At 46.0% G+C, this 21,119-nt stretch overlaps 1 protein-coding gene across 2 annotated transcripts in view; it reads left to right on the top strand.

The window, feature by feature from the left end:
- Window positions 1-5,677, top strand: part of ANXA13 (annexin A13) — a 46,947-nt gene extending 41,270 nt beyond the window's left edge. Inside the window, exons 10-11 of one of the 2 annotated variants that reach the window (XM_036264203.1) lie at window positions 2,228-2,340; window positions 5,368-5,677. In XM_036264203.1, coding sequence (XP_036120096.1) covers window positions 2,228-2,340; window positions 5,368-5,487 — 233 coding nt within the window. In that variant the 3' untranslated portion in view covers window positions 5,488-5,677. The remainder of the gene's footprint in view (window positions 1-2,227; window positions 2,341-5,367) is intronic. The other variant, XM_036264202.1, reaches the window with a different exon arrangement.
- The last annotated feature ends 15,442 nt before the right edge of the window (window positions 5,678-21,119 follow it).

Genomic DNA, 21,119 nt, shown 5'->3' with positions numbered 1-21,119 from the left:
CCAGGGCCAGGGACCAAACCATAACCAAATTACGAGCCTTGACCGCAATCCTACCCAAGACTCTTTGGTCCACAGGCCAACACTCTAACCACTGAGCCAAACGAGCCAGGGTGAATTCCTGTCTTTAACACTTACTTAGTACATGCCTGGGCCACGGGTCATGTTAGGTGTGGGCATCAGAGGTAAATAGGTCCAGTTTCTGCTCTTACGAAGCTTCAAGTCCATGGCAGATATACACACATCCTGGCTACAGCGATGCCAAAACAAGCGGCCAGAGCGGGGAGGGAAGGGCTCGGTCCCTGTAGTTGGGGATCACGAAACACGGGACTTGGGTGCACTCCAGTGTAGCAGATATCAAGGCGGTTAGAAAAGACCTTGAGCACAAACCATCCAGAGAGTAGACACGACCTTCATGACTATATTTCCTAGCCAGCCCCTGACCCCCACTCTCCCACCTGACCCATAAAGATGCCAGGTTAAGGCTAAAATCAAGGAGGAGGGGCTGTGAGACCAATGGATGCCCACCACCTGCAGCCTCTGGAACAGCACTTCCCAAAGTGGGGTCCGCGGACCACCTGCACCGGCTCGCCTAGGGCGAGGTGTGTGGAAACCCAGCTTCCTGAGCCTACGGCCGGTGACCCACTTAGAGCCTCCAGGAACGGAGCCTGGAAGCCACACTTGGACAGGATTCCCGAGCGACGGGCTGGTGCTCCCTGGAGTCTGAGAATATCTGCTCGGAAGTAAGGAGGAGCAGGAGGCAGCACAGTAGCCGGCTGCCCAGCCATCTTTCACTCGCCACCTTTATTCCCACGCCTCCCTGGGCGAGCCCCGTCCAAACTTCCGAGGGACTTCTGCGGCTGCTAAGGACAGACGTCGTTCACTGGGCAAGGACTGTGCTCAGAAGGAAAGCTGAGCATTTTCTCCCCGAACTATCAGGAAGAAAGGATGCTGGAGGAAGACACCTGTGCAGGTATGGGGCCCACTGACATGAGGTGGACATGTCAGCATCCGTTAGTGCTGCACAGGACGGGGGCTTCAGGAGAACACTGTGAGGTCACCAGCTCAGAATGTCTGGGGACCACAGTGAGTTCCAAACATGCTTTCCCCAAATTGGCAGGTTGCCCCCACAACCGATATCAACCCGGCAGCTTTTAGATTGTTCTCGGGTTAAAGAGGTCAGATCCGGGTCTGGGTTTTTCTTTTCCATTGACATTCTGATGGCTGACACATGTTCCACAAAAGAAGACAGACCCCAACTTAGCGACTCTGCTTCCCTAATCCTGCTCCTCTCCCTTCCTTGTAAGCATCCCCCACATGGGCACTTACCTAGAAAACAAGAGTTTCCATGAAGAACATAATAAGGGCATACATTACATGTGCATATTGAAGTTACTGCTTGTTATCAGTCGCTAACATCAAAAATGCGAAGAGTTCTAGGTAAGTGTCAACAACCTGGAGAGTAAACACTTTGTTTCCCCCAAAGTGTTAGTCAGTATGGACCCATATGAGCCTGGGAGGAGGGGAGGGAAGAATGGCTGACCTCCAGAGGTACACCCTATCTTCTGCTTAGTAATTTGTGGATTAGATCAAAGCTGGCGGGGGGGTGGGGGGGCCAGGAAAGTGCAACCAGCAGCATCACGGGGAGGTGACCTGTGGGCAGCATCAAACATTTCATCGAGTTCACATCCCAAACTAAGAAGACCGTGGGGAACTTGGAAAAGATCCAGAGATGAGACTCATCGAACGAACTCAGGGAGCAAAGGCGGAGGGAAGGAAGGTTGGTTAGCCCGGAAAAGCAGACCGCAGTCCCACCGACGGAGTCTCCCACATCAGGAAGTTTTATTACAGCAAGGTTGTCGGTCCATCTGCTTCCTCTCCAGACCCAACTCTGCCGCCAGAGATTTCGCTGAGATGTGAAAAGTGATTTCTGCTGGTGAGCAGTGTGAGCATAGCAGGGAGAGCTGAGCAACAGCCAAACGCTCCTCAAGGGGTCTCCGGGAACAGGAGGGGTTCTTATCTGTCGGAATTCTTCAATTCTGGTTGAAGAATCTTCCAGATCCCAGTACACAACAGCATGGAGTTGGCTCCTTTCAAACCTCTGCCTCGCAACCCAGTCACCTTCAAGGGTGGCCAGGTGACACCCTGGGCCACCTCGGTTCCTTCGAGGGTCTCCATGTTATTCAACCAAAGGCAACAACCTCACCTTCTCTTTTCCCTCATCCGCCAGTGAGCTGTGCCCGGGACCAGGAGGGCTATTTCGCTGACCGTCTGTACAAGTCCATGAAGGGTGCGGGGACGGATGAGGACACACTCATTCACATCTTTGTGACCAGGGCTGAGGTAAGACATGCTCGACTCCAAACTGGCAGGCTGCGACTTCTCTTTGGGCCATCATGTCATCAACAAATAGTTTTTACTAAGGGCCTATTTACAGAGAAAGTAAAACAAAGACATCTTTGTCTTCCTGGACTTTTTGTGAAAGACCTTGTGCTGTGTCTCAACCTGCTTCTTTATTGTAAAAATACAATGACAGCTGCTTCTATTTTTGTCACCTGTGGCTCCGGAAAGCTCGCGCGGTGTGCCGAGGGGACCGGGTGGAGCCCTCTGGGAGGTGCAGCCAGGCTTGGCTCCATTTCCAGGAAGGCAAAACCGAGGCACCGAAAGGTTAGCGATGGACGAGTTCACCCAGCAGCAGAGACAATGAGCGAGTGATCTCCTGACTCGTGAGCCGGGCCTCTATTTAATTGTGCAGAAGCTTGATTTTGCACCAGAAGTGCTTCAGTACAAGACACTGTTTCTCATCCTTTCTTAAATTATCGATCGCTCCACAAAGGAGCCTTTTTGGACCCATTTTTTTCCTAATTGCTCCCCCCACCCCCCAGCATGAAATGTTAACACTGCAAACACACTGTATATCTGTTGATGTGCCATTATAGGTACTTTTACATAAAGAGATGAGGGTTTTGACCCAGTAAGAACTATGTTTGCCCTGTTGGGAACACTAGTGTCCCCCGTTGAGAATGCATGAGGATAAGAAAGGGACAGGGCATGAGCTGCACGAAGCTTGGGAGCAGCTGTCAAGACTCATAGCAGATGCTTTGGGACACAGCCACACACGGGAGAAATGACAGAATGAAGGGAGATGGCATTTCGGTTGCAGCAGGAGAAGCCTTAGAGAATGAAGTGTAACCGAGCCCTTGAAAACCACAGACATCTTCCCTCAAAAAATTGTCACATGGCCCTGGCTGGTTTGGCTCAGCGGTTGGAGCATCGGCCTGCGGTCCCGAGAGTCCCGGGTTCGGTTCCCACTAAGGGCACGTGCCTCGGTTGCAGTTTGTCCCCGGCCCTGGTTGGTCGTGCGGGTGGCAGCCACTCGATATGTCCCTTCATGTCAACGTTTCTCTCTCTCTCTCTTCCTCTCTCTCCCTCCCGCTCTATCTGAACAAAAAATGGAAAAATGTCCTCGGGTGAGGATAAAAATTGTCACATGAAGGGGAAGGATACCAGCCCAAATTCCGGCCCACAGCTTTTGACAAATAAGACTTAACATCTAACACTGTTGTTTTTAAATATAACTTCGCAACGAGACTGTTCTTTCATTTTTATTTCTATTCCTGGAATTTCTCCTCCCCCTCTACCTCCTCCCCCTCCACTCTTCATATTTTCTTTCTTAACCTCCATGTGTCTCTCTGCTCCCTCTTCCCCATCTCTGGTCTCTCTGCCACTCCCCTGTAGTCTCTCTCTCCTCTGTGGCTCCAAGTCTCTCTTTCCCTTTCCTCTCCAGGTCTCTGTCTTCTCTGTCTCTTAGCAACTGAACCCCCCAGCCAAAGTCTTGAGGCATTCAAAGGGGCAGGTTGGCGACAGAGCGGGGCAGGGATTCTAAAGGACCCCAGGGGAACAGGTGGGTCTGGAAGGCTCCTCGGGGTTCTGTGTTCACTCCAATATGGGCCACGGAATGTTCGTTCCAACCAGCTCTGCCCATCTCAGTACTGACCACGTGCTCTGGGTCAGCTCCCCCGGTGGGCCAGCCCCTCAGACTGCTTCAGGCCCAGTCAGATACAGTTGGCCAGAACCTCGAATTCCCCAAAGCATCATGGTACAAGAACAGAAGCTAAGTGTGCCCCGCCACACCGCCCTCCGCCCTTCTGTCCCACCCCCAGCCGAGCAGTGCACAAGGCAGGCGAGCGGACAGACAGACCACCTGCCGGCTGCAGTCTCTCTCCTGCTCAGCACCCACTTCAGACAGTTCCTCACTCACCCACCTTCTCCTCTTCTCCTCTTTCTCTCCCTGTTCAGCTCTCTAATTGGGCCAGGAGTAAAAAGAACCAGAACTTGAGCAATGTTTTGTAGGTCTATCTAGAAAGTAAGATAGAGTTTAGATTTAAAAATTAAGGGGGAGCCCTGGCCGGTTTGGCTCAGCGGTTAGAGCGTCCGCCCGCGGAGCAGAGAGACCTGGGTTCGGTTCCTGCTAAGGGCACATACCATGGTTGAAGTTTGTCCCCGGCCCCGGTTGGGGTCATGTGGGTGGCAGCCGGTCAATGTGTCTCTCTCACGTTGATGTTTCTCTCTCTCTTCCCCCCTCTCTCCCTCCTGCTCTATCTGAAGATAAATGCAAAAATGTCCTCAGATGAGGATTAAATAAATAAATAAGTAAATAAATAAATAAATAAATAAAATACAATAAATAAAAATGAAGCAAGAAAAAAACCCCAAACTCTGCTTCAAGACAGTGCTGTGCTTCTTTTATGAGACTCACTGTGTTCCACCTGGAATTATAGCTTTTCTCTGACAAGTGTTCTCTCCCTTCCTAGGTTGTAAGTCTTGAAAGCAGAACAATCTTTTAATTTGTTTTTCTTCTGAACTCTCTCCTCAGTTCCAGCACTTAGGTTTTTTAAGCTTTCAATGAATTATATTCAAGATAAGCTTTACACATCGATATTGTTTGGAATTTTGTTGACTTGCACTAATGCCCTTGCTGATCGGGGTACGAGGAAAAGAAAAGAGGTTTCATTACAAATCTCTTTTGTCCAGTCCTGCTACCTAAAAATGATTTATTTTTTAAATAACTGTGAAAAAAATTCTAAAGAAAAGTAATATTTTGCAAGACATAAAAATCACATGCAATGTAAGTTTTAGTGCCCACCAAGTTTTACTGGAAAATACACACATATACACAGATACCTCTGCAACCTTTGAGCTAAATTCAGCTTTCCCCTTCTCATCTGCAAAACAGGCAGCAAATAGCCCTACCTGCTAAAGGTTGTTTTGAGCAAATGAGCAAATGAGAATAAGGTGCTGAGTCTGCCTGGGTTTATGGGGAGCCCTCTATAAATGTTGTCTCCTTTGCTGTTGTCATCTTTCCTACAGGTGGACCTTCAGGGGATAAAAGCTAAGTTCCAAGAGAAGTATCAGAAGTCCCTCTCTGACATGGTTCGCTCAGACACCTCCGGGGACTTCCGGAGACTGCTGGTGGCCCTCTTGCACTGAAACACGCCAGAGCAGTAGGAGCTCAGGGAGGATCCATCTTGGTCAAGAGCCCATTCCAAACCAGATTTGCAAATGTGACTTCAGCACAAAAAACCTACAAGAGTCCTGGTTTCTCTTCTTGGCAGCTGAGCAGTGCATCCAGGCCAGGCTGTCTCAGTCAAAGACAGAGGCCTTGAGGCGCTTGGGCAGGTCACCCTTGAACATCAGCCTAGCAAGTATCTGGGCTGCCTCTTAACTTCCTTTCGCATGGTAACTAAATGCTTTATAAGCACAAATGAAATCAGCAGTTGATGAAAAATAGAATTCTCCATTTGTAATAAAACATTTAGAAGAATATCTATCACACAGGGGTGTGAATATTCTGGGTAAAGATTGAATGATTAAGGTACAGGGAAGACAAAATTAACTGATTCATTAATTTTCCTTCTGTGGCTCAGCCAGTGTGGGTCAGTGGTCCTGGTTCAATTCCCGGTCAGGGCACATGCCTACGTTGCAGGCTCAATCCCCAGTGGGGAGCATGAAAACATTAAAAAATATATATATTAAAATTTTTTCCTTCTGTGTGTTCAATTTTAAAGCCTCAATGTTAATTAAATTTGTGGATTATGCCTCCATCAGCTGCTTTTCCAAAGATCAGGTTAATTAGTTCGTACTCTTGTCCTAGAAATGTATGACTCGTGAAACTCAAACCTATTTGGGAAAAGCAAACAGTTATATTTATTAATAACCACCAAGGACAGTCATCAAGGTCAGCAGCAAGGAAACAATGACTTGCCTATAAGAAATATAACTAGAGGTGAAATCACTAATCTGTTACCTGGTTTAAATGATTTTTCTTGCTTCTGTGGACATTTGACCCACTTGAGTCTTCCATCTGATCTCCAAATACAATTAGGCACAATGCCAAAAGGATCAAGGTCAATGGGCTGACTCTTAAGTGGATTGGTTCCACACCAATAACATCTCTGTTCCAGGATGTTGGTCTCATAGCCACATGTTGCTAGGCAGAGAGGGGTCTGTCAGGAAAACATGGACACTTTGGTCCAACAGCTACAGTAAGCATTCATTGGGTGATCATTTGTGTCTGGCACTGTTAAGTCGCATACTTTCATGTTTAATCTTCCTAACAACAGCCCGTTTATTCCATCTATCAGCTGGGGAAACTGAGACATTAAGTAACCTGGCTAAATGCATTTGTAAGCGATAGAGTTGGGATTTGAATTCAAGGCTGGTTGACCCCAGAAATCATATGACTAACTGCCTTTCTTGGGAAACTAGCACAAAGTACATGGTAGTGGGTCTGTATTCATTCTCCTGCTTAATTCCCTACTATCATTGTGCTGGGCTCTGGGGATACAAAGGTAAGTAGAACACTGGCTATGCCTTGGGTGGTTTCCTTCCCAGGCCAGTAACAGAGACAGATGCCTCCATTACTCAACAGAATACTATAAGCATATGAGTACCAGCATGTAAAGCTCTCTACTCATGAGCAAGAAGAGGGAAAGGCAGCTCGGCCTGGGGTAACTAGGAATGCTTCAAACATTTGTGTTGGGTTTTGAAGAATGCATAGAAGGTCTCCAGAGAAACAAAGAAAGAAGGGCATGGACAGAGGCTGGGGAGCAAGGACCCCAGTGTGTTCAGGGAGCAGTGATATTCATTCTCCTGGGGCATGGACGTGGTGAAAGGAAGGAGAGGGTTGGGGAAGCAACGAGGCAGCTGCCAAAGAGTCTGCGTGACTCGCATTAGCAATGGTTTTGCCTGCCAAGCGTGGGCCTCATCCTTTGGGTGATGGGGTCCCTGGAGATGTTTAAGTGAGGAACATTTGGGCCTTGGGAAATAATTCGGTTGTGTAATCAACATACAGCAAATAGCCCAGACACTCAGTACAAGAATACATGCCATGGTGCGTCTTTCTAGTGGCTATAAAATGGTGATTAACAAATTAAGATGTTATGTTCACATTTGTGTTCTCAGTATACTGAGCAATGTGTCTCTGCCCCAGCAGGGTGGAGTCTGGCTTCTCCAACAGCAAGAGACCACTGCACAGGGCTCCTCCAGGCGGCAAATAAACTGTCTCAGACCACATTACAGCCAATAAAAATGCCTCAGATAAGCTCCCAGAAACTAGATAAGCCAAGAAATAAGGGTGCCGTAAAACCAGATGTGGTGTGCGGCTCCGGTATCAGCGAGACCTGCCATGTTAAATTCAGAGAGATCAGAGAGAAGCCACTGCAGTTTCTTGCATGACCAGGGCATAGGGTGCAGACCAGAATGTTGGGAGACATGGGGTCAAGAGAAAAAAAAGAAGTGGCCGGGGAGGATTTTTCAAAATAAAGGTTTTTTTTTTTTATTATTTTGTCTTATTTCTGTAAAGTTTCAATTTAAAGGAAAGTTGTAATTATATCACAGAGAGTTCCCATATACCCTACTTCCAGTTTCCCATGTCACTGACATCAATAGGGTGCATTTGTCACGACTTATGAATGAATGTTGATAGATTATAATTGAGTAGAGCCCATCCTTGACTCCCATTTTTCTAGTTTTTACCTAATATTGTTTTTCTGTTCCAGGTTCCCATGAGACTATCACATTGCATTTAGCTGTTATGTCTCTTTAGGCTCCTCTGGACTGTGACAGTTTTTCAGACTTTCCTTGTTTTTGCTGACCTTGGCAGGTATTCTGCAGAATGTCCTTCAATTTGGGTCTGCCTGATGTTTTTCTCATGCTTAGACTGGGGTTATGGGTTTGGGGGAGGAACATCACAGAGGTAGAGCACCATTCCCCTCCCATCATATCAGGGGGACATGCTCTCGACATGACCTCTCACTGTTGATCTTGATCACCGGGCTCGGGCAGTGTTGGTCAGGTATCTCCACTCTACTCGTTGAAAGGAAGTCGCTGTGTACCACCCACACTTCAGAGGTAGGAACTTATGGCTTACCATCTCGAGTGGGGAATTTTACATAAATTATTTGGGATTCTCTAGAGGAGGTTTTCCTGTTCTCCCATTATTCATCTATTCAATAATTTATTTATATCAGTATAGACTTATTTTTATTTTGTACTGTGAGTCATAATCCAGTGCTGCATTATTTGTTTGTTGCTCAAATTATTCCAGCTTTATCTATTGGTAGCTGTACAGTTGGCTCTGTGTCCCTTTGACACACCCCTCACTTCGCTTCTGAGTACTCCCTTCAGTCCTGGCATGACATCTGCACATTCTCTTCCCAAGCCCTACAGTCTGCTCTTTGTCCATGCTGCCCGGGTTCCTCTTATTGGTATTAGAAACCAAGATCTGGGTACTGAGTGTACTCATTGCTCCTGGGGTGTCATTGCTTCTAGGCCCACTCAGCGGACAGAAGTAGGAAACAGAGGTGTGTGTACTAAGCCATGTATCACACATACTATATTTATACATATATGTAGAGAGATGACATAGATGTAGGTATAGATGTAGGTGTAAGCACAGTCATAGCTCCATCTGCATCCGTACTAAGTTAGGCATGAGCTCATATGATGTCTTCAGGTTTTATCTAGTACCACCTGGTTCATGCTAGAAGGGGGATTCTGACTCCTTGAAAAGAGCACAGGGCGACAGGATAGGAAAGGGAAGTTCACAGCAAAAGGAGCCTGGGAAGATCAAATCACACTACACCCTGCGTGTGCCACTGATTATGTTTCCATTTTGAATGGCAGAGTTTGTCCCAGGTCTGGGGAGAAAGGGCAGGCCATGGCTGAGTGGCTCTATGCCTGCCGCCATCTGGTACCCAAGGAATTGTCCTTATGTTTCAAAGAGAATGCTCCATGGCTTCTATGTGAATAAATCAGAAATACTGAAGGTAACTAACTTCAATGCACTCAAAATGCATTCAGCCAACATTGATACCACGCAAGCAAAGGGGAAAGGAAGACCACCTTTAGTGTCAGAATCAAGACAGAGGGCTTTCACCCTGGCCCGTTTGGTTCAGCGGTTAGAGTGTGGGCCTGCAGACTGAAGAGTCCAGGTTCAATTCCAGTCAGGGGCATGTACCTCGGTTGTGGCTCAGTCCCTGGCCCTGATCAGGGTTGTGCGGGAGACAACCAATCGATGTGTCTCTCTCACATCAATGTTTCTTTCTCACATTGATGTTTCTCTCTCTCTCTCTCTCTCTCTCTCTCTTTCTCTCTCTCGCTGTCTCTCTTTCTCCCTCTCCCCCCTCCCACTCTGTCTGAAGATAGATGGAAAAATATCCTTGGGTGAGGATTGAAAAAAGAAAAAAAGACTCTGGGTTTTCATGTCAGCCTCTTCCTGTTCGTGAATTTTGTTCCCCAATAACTGTCATCTCAGGATTGCTTTCGAACAACAATACCTCAGTACAAAAGAAACCCAAGGCATTTTTAGACTCTAGAAGAAAAAAAGTATTGGTTTTGAATCATTTCTCGCAGTGAATAACGTGGGCCTGGATAACAGGACTCACAAATCAAAATGAACACGCTAATTAGCCGAACTCTGAAACCAACCCAAGTATTAACTTGTTTTTAACTGCACTGAAAACAAAAGCGAAGTGGTTGTTTTAAAAATCCTACTGAACCAGTTCAAATCAGAACCAGTTTTTGGAAAAGGCTGAGCCAGAAGAAAAAAGAATCAGAAAAGCAAAATCATTTCCACACAAGTATTTCATTCACTTCAAGTGTCTGGCACATGCAAATATGCCTGTACATGTATTTCTAGCAGTAGGACCCCCTTTCTTTTTTTTCCCCTCATTTGAGGACATTTTTCCATTTTTTGTTCAGACAGAGTGGGAGGGAGGAGAGAGAGAGAGAAACATCGACGTGAAAGGGACACGTTGAGTGGTTGCCACCCACACGACCCAACCAGGGCCGGAAACAAACTGCAACCGAGGTACGTGCCCTTAGTGGAAACAGAACCCAGGACTCTCTGGACCACAGGCCGATGCTCCAACCGCTGAGCCAAACCGGCCAGGGCAGTAGGACCTCTTTTAAGTGAATCTTACAACCTATTTGACACATTAACCAACACTCCCGACCTCTCTGTAGTGTCTATCCGTGGATGCCCTAGACGCTCTGAGGGCTGGAGGCTGGTGTGGGACTGGGTAGGAGGCCCTCTCTCTCCTGGTGGCTCATGCATTTTGCAAGAGTGCATTGAATTTATTCCCAAATCTGTTTATACATATTGTACTCACTATTGTAATTACATAATTTAATTAAATATTAAACAAACTGATGAACTTAGTAGCTCTCAGGGTACCCAAAGATCGGGGAGATTTAATGATATGTTTATAGCCATTACTCATGGTTTCCAACACAAGACACATAGATATAATTTCTAAAAATCACACTCTGAAGGAAATGTTGGGGGTGGGGAGGACAGGAGGAGGGCGAGTAGAGATTTGGTTAATGAGCAAAATAGGTCTTGAAAGGCTCCAGGGCATCCATCAGCTAAATTAGTGACTGTTTGCCTCTTGTTTGGCATTGAGAACCCAGATGGGAGCAGAAGGTCTCTCTGCAGCTCCAGTAATTCTATTCCAATTAGTCTCGCTTAGAAACAGGTCTATAGATAATTGCCCAGATGTTTGGCTTCATTAGAGGCCACATTGCATATGTAGCCCAAGAAGATTAACATAGATATTGGCTTACAGAGGATGGGGAGAAAGGATGACACTTATCCACATGGTTTCAAGTACCAAGAATTCCAATGCAAGTTTCAAGAGTAAAGGAGATTCAACGGCCCTTCCCAAGAGGGGACCTCAGAACGCCTACCTTCTCCAGCCTCCTCAACCTGGGCCAGCCAGGGGGTAGGGACATAAAATTTGCTGGTGACGACGTGAGCTTGGCATCTTCCGTGTGACATGTAAGTCATTCTAGGTCCACAGCATTGCTGAGGACATGATAAATAAAAGCTGTGTGATGAGACAGCCACAAGGGCAGTAAAAGTGGAGGCTGGGGCTGAGCCAGCTGATAGGGCCAGCAGAGCAGAAGCCAGCTCATGGCTGCCAGCCCCCAGAATAATTTGTCTGGATGGCATAAGAGGCCAGTTCAGAACTGGTTCACCCCAGGGGAGGGATATGTACAGCTAATTCCAAACAAGTTATCAAATGTAGAAACACACCCGAGAACTTGGTTGGCTGCACTTCACCTTTGGGCAGGGTGTGAGGCAGACCGAGAGAAAAGTCACTGGTGTCTCTTACGGTGAGTGAGAGCGGCCAGTTAATCACACCTGGAGTCCATGAGAGACGTCAGCGGTGCCTGGCACAGAGGTTCCCACCCTCCGCTGCATAGCTTACAGAGTCTCCCCAGAGATTTGGATTTTATTGGACTTAGACTGGAGTACAGCCCGGGAATTAGGGAATTTAATTTCCCCCAGGGACTTGAATGTGAAGCCAGGGTGGGAACCACTGCCCTAACTCAGCTGCAGGTTGAGGAGTCTCCGAAATGCAGGCTCCGTTTTCACACGCCCGGAACCTCCCATCACCCTCCAGACTCATTTTAAGCAAAGAGGGAAAAAAGACCAGTCACTGACTCTTGTCACAAGAAGGTCCTTCTGGGGATATACAGTATCCCTCTACATAGCTCTTATTGAAGTCCTTTAAATTTTCTATAAAATCCTAATTCCTTAGGCTAGCATCTGAGGCCCTATCTATCTGCCCACACGTCCCTCCAACAAATATTCATTGAGCACCTACTATGGGCTCAATGTTCTTGTTCTCATGAGGTTTTCATTCTGTTAGGGGAGATAGAGAATAAACCATGAAACATTAAAAACAGAATAATTTTTTAAAGTGTAATAAAAGCCCTGGCCGGTTTGGCTCAGCGGTTGGAGCGTCGGCCTGCGGTCCAGAGAGACCCGGGTTCAGTTCCTGCTAAGGGCATGTACTTCGGTTGCAGTTTGTCCCCGGCCCTGGTTGGTCATGCGGGTGGCAGCCACTTGATGTGTCCCTTCATGTCGATGTTTCTGTCTCTCTCTCCTTCCTCTCTCTCCCTCCCACTCTATCTGTACAAAAAATGGAAAAATATCCTTGGGTGAGGATAAAAATAAAATAAAAAAATAAAGTGTAATAAAAAAATAAAACAGGGTGGTGATATGACATAGAGGGATGGGGTGGGGGGGATGCAAGGTACTTTCGGTGATCGAGGAAGGGATGTTTACTGAAATAACGTCAGAGCTGAGTTCTGAACTCTGAGGAGCCAGCCACACGAATATCGGAGAGAACAGCATTCCAGCAGAGGGAACAGCGAGTGCGACAGCCTCCTTGTAGCCCACCCTGCCACTCCGCTGGTGTCCCCAGCTCCCCTGCTTTTGCACTTTGGGCTTGTCCCATGTGGCGCCATCTTCCAATCCAAATCTGTTACGTATCCAAAAACCTCCTCCTCCAAGAAGCTTCCCACGTCCAGCCCCTCCTCATGCTGGCCACTCTTTACTGCATCTCCAAAGTGTGTGAATGCCCTTGGCAAACTGCTCGGGCGTAAAAGCATGTGACATGATTGTTACTGTTCATTCCTCCTTAGCATCGCCTGACTGTGCACTGAGTCATCACACCACTAATGCTGTTGTCTTGTTGTTTCACCTGGGTGCTGTTGGTGACCTCCCATGGGATATCATTCATTGGTCCCTCAGGGCAGAGACTGGGTTTTCTGCTTTTGGGGGCCCCAGTTGCTCTTAGAACAGAGCTAGGCATTTATTCACAGCCCCTGACCGGAGCTGTTTATAGGAAGAGTTGACTAGTTTGTCAATTAAGTGTTTGTTTCAATGGAAGAATTAATTAGTGAGCCTCACCTCAAAACCACATGACCTTCATTCTGTTTTGCACTTGCATTGTCTCCATTGTATAGATGAGGACACCGAGGTGCAGAGAGATTAGGCAAGTGGCCCAGGTCACACAGCTGGTAAGTGGCAGAGCTGGGATTTGAACCCAGGTCTGTCTGGTGCTCGGTGAGGTACCGCACTGCGTGACATGGCCCCATGAAGAACGAAGGTCAGCAGTCCCATTCTCAATGTTTCAATCAAGAAACTAAAACTCATAAAAGAATTAACAGAGGTGACCTGTTTCTTAGATTTAGTGCCAAATCCAGGGCGGGTATTCATGGCTGAGGATGCCAAGGCCTCTGGGCTCTCTGCTCTGTCATGCCCCTTTCAGGAAGGTCAAAATTCTGGTCGGGATTCAGCCAAAGTATCAGATCATCGCCGTGCCCTCTAACGAATGTAAATGCTGCCAGGTTGCTGCTAACTGTAGGCGAAAATGTCTAATGAAATTTCAAATGGCAGGAGACCAGAGCATGTTCATTTACCTTAAACTGTGCTTTCTTTCTTCCCTTCTTCCTCTCTCTCTCTCTCTGACTGTCTGAATGGCATAGATGGAGCAAGACAGGAGCAGAACCCAACCATTATCAAGCACCTTGAGCAAGGCACAGAACTTCATTGGTAGCATGGCTTAAAGGAGGGTTACCGGATTTAGCAAATAAAAACACAGGATGCACACGTAAATGTGAAATTTCAGATATTGAGAAAATATTTTAGCATAGATATGTCTTGTGCAATATTTGGGGCACATTTATACTGAAAACCCCAGTTTAATGAAACCTGCCTCACAGGATGGTCACGAGGGTTAGACCACACACCCAAGGGAATGTGCTCAGAGGTGCCTCACAGTAAGGTCTGTGCAAAGACTGCTTCTCTTCCTTTATGTAACAGATGGAAACGGACAGTCCTGGGCCTTCATACAGGTGAGAAAAACGGCCATTTTGGACTACTGACGCGTGGTTTCAGAAGAAATTTACCTGGGGAAATGCGGCCCCCTCAGCACACGAGGCCCCTGCTCCCTCCCTGTCCCCAGGGAACTAAGGGGGAAAGGCTGGAATCAGTTAAACCCAGAAAAGTTCCCTGGGAGATGTGATAATAAAAGAGATAACAGGATAGTGGTTTATAAACAGAAAAAACTTGGCTGAGCAAGAGGAGAAGATGAGATGGGGAGATAGTGGGGAAGGCGGGGGAGTAGGAGGGGAACGGAGCCCAGGGAGAGACCACGTGAAGCAAGTTCATGGGAAGATGTCCAGTGGGAAAGGTCTGTTCCGCCTAAATCAGAACATCTGAGCCCCTTGTGTGATGCACTGGATGGAAATGTTTTTCAAAGGTTCTCGGACAACCTCAAGCGTCGCCAGGAAGCAAGCAAGTCTGTCTTCGATGCCCTTTCCTCTGCCCATTCAGCAGTCACGCCAAGGCTGCCCGCCTCTCTGCCCAGCAACCCCCCACCATCCCAGAAACAGGGTGCAAGAAAAGCACCACCTTGATACACCACCCCACCCCAGATTTGGTATTGCTCTGTTTACCAGTCTAAGGTGCCCCTGATCACAGGACTGGAACATTCCTTCCAGGGATAGTTCCTATTTTGATAACACCTTCTGGAACAATCTTTTCCCGTCCTCCCCCGCACTTTCCTCTCCATTGTTATCTAATTCATTATCTGCTCTAAAAGGGAAGGGAGTGCTTTTCAGGTAGGAGAGAGGGCTAGTCTATGGTCGGGTAAATATGAGATCTTTGTGTGTCTCTCCAAAAACATTCCACAAGCACGGGATGCTGTAGGTGTGTAGAGGTATTCCATAATTTCATGTTGGGATAAAATAGTGAGATGGTATGCCCTGGTGGCTCTCCTGATTTCCGAAAAGATCACGCGTATTACTATTCTTACACAGCCGTTGGTGGAGAAACCTCCACTGACAACTGGGAATCTCAGTCATGTTATCAGTCCACTGCTCCCCCACGTCCACTCTATAAGGTTCTACTCTGGGAGCCACACACAAAGTTCCCCTTGGGGCACTTGTGTTGAAGAGTGTTCTGGACATGACAATAGGAATACTGTGCACATCTCCTGGGTTGAAAGGCACATTTCTGACGGCTACAATTATTACCAATATTGTACAATGCCTTTGGACAACTGGCAAGGCGCTAGGTGTTACGAAGATTTAAATGGCAGCCTCCCCAACCTGCAGCTCATGTGTGAAATTCCATGGCCTGTGCTGGCCTGCCCATTGCAATGGAAACACCAGAGGAGACTTCCTTGTTCCTTACCCGAAGCCCTGGGGACTTGGGCAAGCTTTCCTAGGAGTGGGGGTTACCAAATCCAGCATGTTTGTCTTGGCCCACTCTTGTTTTTCTACCGATTGGTTATTCCGGTGTAAAAGAAAGAGATGACAAGGGAAGCCTTTATCCAAGAGGGTTCAAAATCCCTGGCAGGTCTGAGGACCAAACTGCAAGAACAATGTGTGAAGCTAACACAGACTAGTGTCTCTCTAGTAACATTTATTTCTCACCAAAAATGATTTACGAGGAATGGTGAACACTCACCGCAACTCAGAAAATTAGGACTGATTATAACCCAATATCAGAATCAACCCAGAAGTAGATGCAATTGGTTTGAAAGAAACAGTGAGCGGCTGATTCATGCTTTAGCTCATGGAAGAGAGGAGATCCAGTTCTTGGACCGTCAGTAAGGAGAGAGTTCATTTCTTCTACACTCCCACCCCTTGACTCAAAGACCCGGATAACAGACCATTCTTACACCTGGCCAGCTACCCTCTACTACACAGGTGATATTTTTTTTGCGGCAGCCAGAATACAGTTTTATATGCACATGTGCACCCTGCAAAATCTCACCGTATCCTTTTAGAGACTGCAACTCTGAAGCCAGCCACAGGGGAAAATGTGGAAGATTGAGGAGCATCCCTGCCAGGGTCACTGGATCCTGAGGATGAAATGGAGTCATCAAAAATAAGTTTTGAAAAGTGTGGAAAAGAGCCTGTTAGGGCATTTGTTGGACAGTTGGAGTTATAGTTTTTCATGCATTGGAGATAGAAGAAAATCACCTCTCAGTCCTTCAGAGCCAAACTTCATGGATGCCACAGGACCCCTGGGAATGGAGATAGAAAGTGGGAAAAGCAATCTGCCACCCCTTCAACTGTAGATGTAAGAAGGATAGTCAAGTAGCACCCAAAGGAATAGTTAGTGGTTCCAAAGGCAAACTATATTAGTCTGTTGGTTGGCCATCATTGGGTCTACATAATTCACACAAAGATTAATAAAGAAAAGAGGCAGACTATGAAAAAATACTACAGGATAAGGAAAAAGAACACCATTCTGAAGACTCAAGAGGGTATCCAGAAGAAAATTTTTCCAAAACTTCAGCATCAATAGAAAACAAAAAAAAAAATGACCCTACTTCTATAAAATAAGCAGAAACTCATAGAAATCAAACTAAACCAGAAAGGGAGCTCGATGAGCTGTGAAATTATTTCAGAGGAATAAAAATGCAATAACATATTTCAAATCTGTATTGGAAGCAGCAAAAAAGACACCTAACCCTATTGAAAAATACACCAATGGTGTAAAGGGTAAATGTGGGATGGTGTTCTAGAATGCAGGAGAAAAGGACAAGCAAGTACATATTTAAAAAGAGATGATGATTTAGATGAGGAGGCCAAGTTAAAAAAATATATAGGTGTTGTTCATGAAAAAACAACAACAACTATAATTGAAGTAATAATCAAAGATATAATTGAAGAAAATTTCTTAGGCTGAGTAAAGGCCAAAGTATACAAATCAACAGCCATGTTTTATAGGCAAAATTAATTTTTTAAAAAAGAGCAGATACATGGACATACCTTAGCAATGTTTTTTTAATTAAAAGAACAAAGAAAAAATAATTTTAAGAAACGAAAAGACACAAATCAGTCAATTCTCTAAGTTCTCTGCAGTACTGCAGTTGCTCCACAATAAAGGTGGCTTTCAGAATTTTTTGAAGCGAAAAAATCTATTTTCCATTTTAATTGAGATATAATTGACATATAACTTTATATTCGTTTCAGGTATGCAACATGATTTGATATTTGTATCTAGTACTACTTAGTCACCATAAGTCTAGTTAACATTCATCGCCAGAAATAAAATTTTTTTCTTTTGATGAGAACTTTTAAGATCTAATCTATTTTTTAAAGATCTACTCTTTTAGCAACTTTCAAATATACACTACAGTATTATTAACTATAGTCACCATGCTGTATATCACATCCCCTTGACTTATTTATAACTGGAAGTTTATAATAAAAAAAAAAAAAGGACCCTAAACTATCATACCCAGTCAAGTGGTTGTTTGTAGATGGTAGGAAACAAAAAAAGAATCTTGGATAAGGAAGGATTCGGAAAAATGCACCTCTCCCTCATTCTCCCTAAAAAAATATTATGAGCCAATAAACTTCGGTTAATCAAAAGATGAGTCAGAATTAAGCACTCAAGAATGAGAAAGTTGTGGCATAAAAGAACTGGCAGTAAAAATGTAAATTTAAAAAATGATAATAATGAAAAAGAAGAAGAAAAAAAATGTAAATCAGCCAAGAATGAAACTAAGTTTAAGTAACAGTTGTCAATATGATTCAAAATCATATAGCAAAAGCAAAAAGCCATTCTTAAAAGATGAGATATAGTGTATAAAATGATTTGATGACAATAAACTGGGCTTTAAATTCTAGGTTATCTTCTAAAAAACCAGGGAGAAAGAAGTAAAAAGCATATCAGATTTTTTTCCCTACCTGGCAGGAAGTTGAAAAATATATATTTTTTTTACTTTTATTTTTGATAATTAGAAAAACATAGATTAAAAATGTTACATAAAATCTTTTTTTGTTGTTGCATTTATCTTCAGATAGAGCGGGAGGGAGAGAGAAGGGAAGAGAGAGAGAGAGAGAAACATCAATGTGAGAGAGACACATTGACTGGTTGCCACCCACACGACCCCAATTGGGGCTGGGGACAAACTACAACCGAGGTACGTGCCCTTAGCAGGAACCGAACCCGGGACTCTCTGGTCCTCAGGCCGATGCTCTAACCACTGAACAAACTGGCCAGGGCCATAAAATCTTAAAAGAAAGCCACTAGTAAAAATATAAACATTTTGGAAAAGGCAAAAGTAAGCAAACAGTGTCCAGTGTCAATCTCTGTTAAGAGATTCCTTTCTCTGCCTTTCCTAATGCCGGGCAGGAGTGTAGACTTATTCCTGCCCTTGAGGAGCTACAGTACAGGAGAGAGAAATGAACACACATGACTGAAATTCCGCCTGATGTGAAAGCTTTTCAAAGATGCACATATAAAATTCTCCTTGTACAAGGCCCGAGAATTCATGGTGGGACGGGGTGAGGTGGGAAGGAGGGAAGTTGAGAAAGGTATCCCTTGGTGCATAGGTCAATGCTCAACCACTGAGCCACACCAGCCACACAAGAGGAGGGTGTCCCTTCATAACATTTAGGGCACTTAAATTATGCATTTGTCTATCTTCCCTATCAGACTGTAAGTACCACAAGGGCAAGGAACTTTGTCTTATTAGATGGATGGATGGATGGATGGATGGATGGATGGATGGATGGATGGATGGATGGATGGACCTTCAGTTAATTAGACCCTTACCTTGCTCGATTCACATTTCCCCAAGGGATTCTAATTAATGCTACTTCTAAGGGAGTCAAGTTCACCTTCCCAACAGATGTCTTTCTGTAGGTTATCTACCTTTTCTACCCCAGCAGAAAGTTGCCAAATCATGCCTCAGTGGCCTGGAGGGAGGCTATTCCTAAAGGCCTGTCTCAGCATCAGGAGCGCCTACCCTGGGGAGGAGGGAGGCCAAGGCCATGTATTATTCTTGGTGATTCACAGTGTTAAACCGAGAGAGCAAGAATGCCTCTTTGATCATATCATTTCTTTCTTCCCAGTTTGATTTAGAGCCCAGAAAGCTGATCTGTGGCATATGATGTATCAGGTCAGGACGTAGTTCACATGGAGAATGGGGGTCTGGCAGTGGGTTATACACCAACAAGCCACTAACAGTCCTGTTGTTATCTCTGTCGGCCTTTTTCCCTTGCCCTCCCCAAGTGGCACGGGGTGGAGGGAGAGTTGGGAACGCCGTCATTTGCACTACTGGCCTAGTGCAGGGTCAGGCCTTTAGTTCCCACAGCACGGTCGTCATGGCAACACCAGAATCAAGGAGCAGGCCACCTTTTGGCTTCCTACAAAGTGCTTGTTCAGCTTTGCATAAGCTGGTTGAAAAACACACCTAGCCGGAGAGATACAGACGCCGATAGGCGAGAACTCACATGCACACATTTTAAAATCACAAAGCAAGAGGCAAAAGTTCCTTCCTACAGCTTTTAATGACCCAGTCACTGAAGCCTTATCTGTCTGCTCCCCCTTTTCCTCCTTCACCTACCGACTGTGGGAACGGGAGACAGTCACAAGACAACAAAGAACAGCCTTCCCATTTTCGAGGAGTTCTCACAGGCCTTTAAGGTCAGGTCTGCACGTTCTTGAACCACAGCTCCCTAGAATCGACAACTGTGGTTCACTGTCAGTGTGAAAGTCACACCCAGCCCCAAAGGGTGATGGGGGGATTGGACCTGGACATGCGTGGTGGAGCTTGTGGGTGGCTTCCTTGCTGGCAGCTCAGACCTGCACCAGCCTGCCCTTCCCTGGGGAACCCAGGCCCAGCACTCAGCCAGAAACTGCAGAAGCCCTGAGGAGGCCCCTCTCCGAGCGTCAACCTCTAGCAGACCCTTCTCTGGTCACCTCAGGGCACAAACCACAGTGTGAGCTGCAATGGGTAGGCTCAGAGGTCCCCAGGCCCACTCTTCCGCAGCCAGATGAGAAAAAATAAGTCCAGGGAGGTTAAGCAACTTGTCCAAAGACACACAGCCAGGCCATGGCAGAGCCTGGACTGGAATCCAAGACTCCTGCAGGCTGAGCAGACACTGAGCAATTGCTTAAGACACAGGACGCTGCTAGAGTCAGCAGGAGACCAAAGTAGATGTTAAAAACTGGGCACTGAGAACTACCAGAATCTAATGAGATTATTTTCAGAGTAATAATATAATAGTACCCATACGTTACCACGGTGAATTTGGACTATGCTGGGAAACTTCCTGGATGCTTCCCACACAGTAATTCCCTGTAACAAGAACTGTTATTACCATTTAACGGTCGGAGAAACTGAGGCTGGAGGAAATCAATTCCTTGCCCAAGACCACACAGATCCTGAGAGGAAATGTCAAGATTCTCCCAAGTCTTTCTGCCCTCAAAGCCTGAGTCTTAACTTGTTATGCTACTGACTTTCGCCAAAAGTAAGGGCAAGGGGCTGAATGGTCTTGTTTATTTTAGGTTCCCATATAGTCCGACCCTAAACTCCCAAAGAAGCGCATAAAGTTAAGACAAAAAGTATAAAACTCTCTGAGACACGTATTTTCATGAATTGACAGTAGCTTGGTTGGGCTTACATGTGGGTGGTAGAGACACTTTTCGGATTGGGCTTGGGGTTATAGGTGGGGGCGCTGTGAAGAGAATACCAACACTCTCTGTGTCTTTCCTGCCACTGAACGTAGAGCCAGAATTCTCTTCACAGGCCAGGCCAACAAAACGGGGCCTGTTTCCCCTAAACTTTAAAATCCAAAGGATTTATTAAAATTGGTTCGATGTTGACACTGCACTCCAGGGCTCATCTGAACAACCGACCGGGCTGGATTCCAGAAGGCCTAAGGAGTTAGGGAACGGAGGGAAAGATCCGAGACCCCCTACGGCGGTGGCGCGTGTAAGTTCCCTCCCAGAAACC

This window comes from Molossus molossus, unplaced genomic scaffold (genome assembly GCF_014108415.1).
Source record: "Molossus molossus isolate mMolMol1 unplaced genomic scaffold, mMolMol1.p scaffold_m16_p_16, whole genome shotgun sequence".
NCBI classification, from domain to species: domain Eukaryota; kingdom Metazoa; phylum Chordata; class Mammalia; order Chiroptera; family Molossidae; genus Molossus; species Molossus molossus.
Note: the sequence above shows the minus strand (reverse complement) of the source record. Positions and strands in the feature narration are given on the sequence as shown.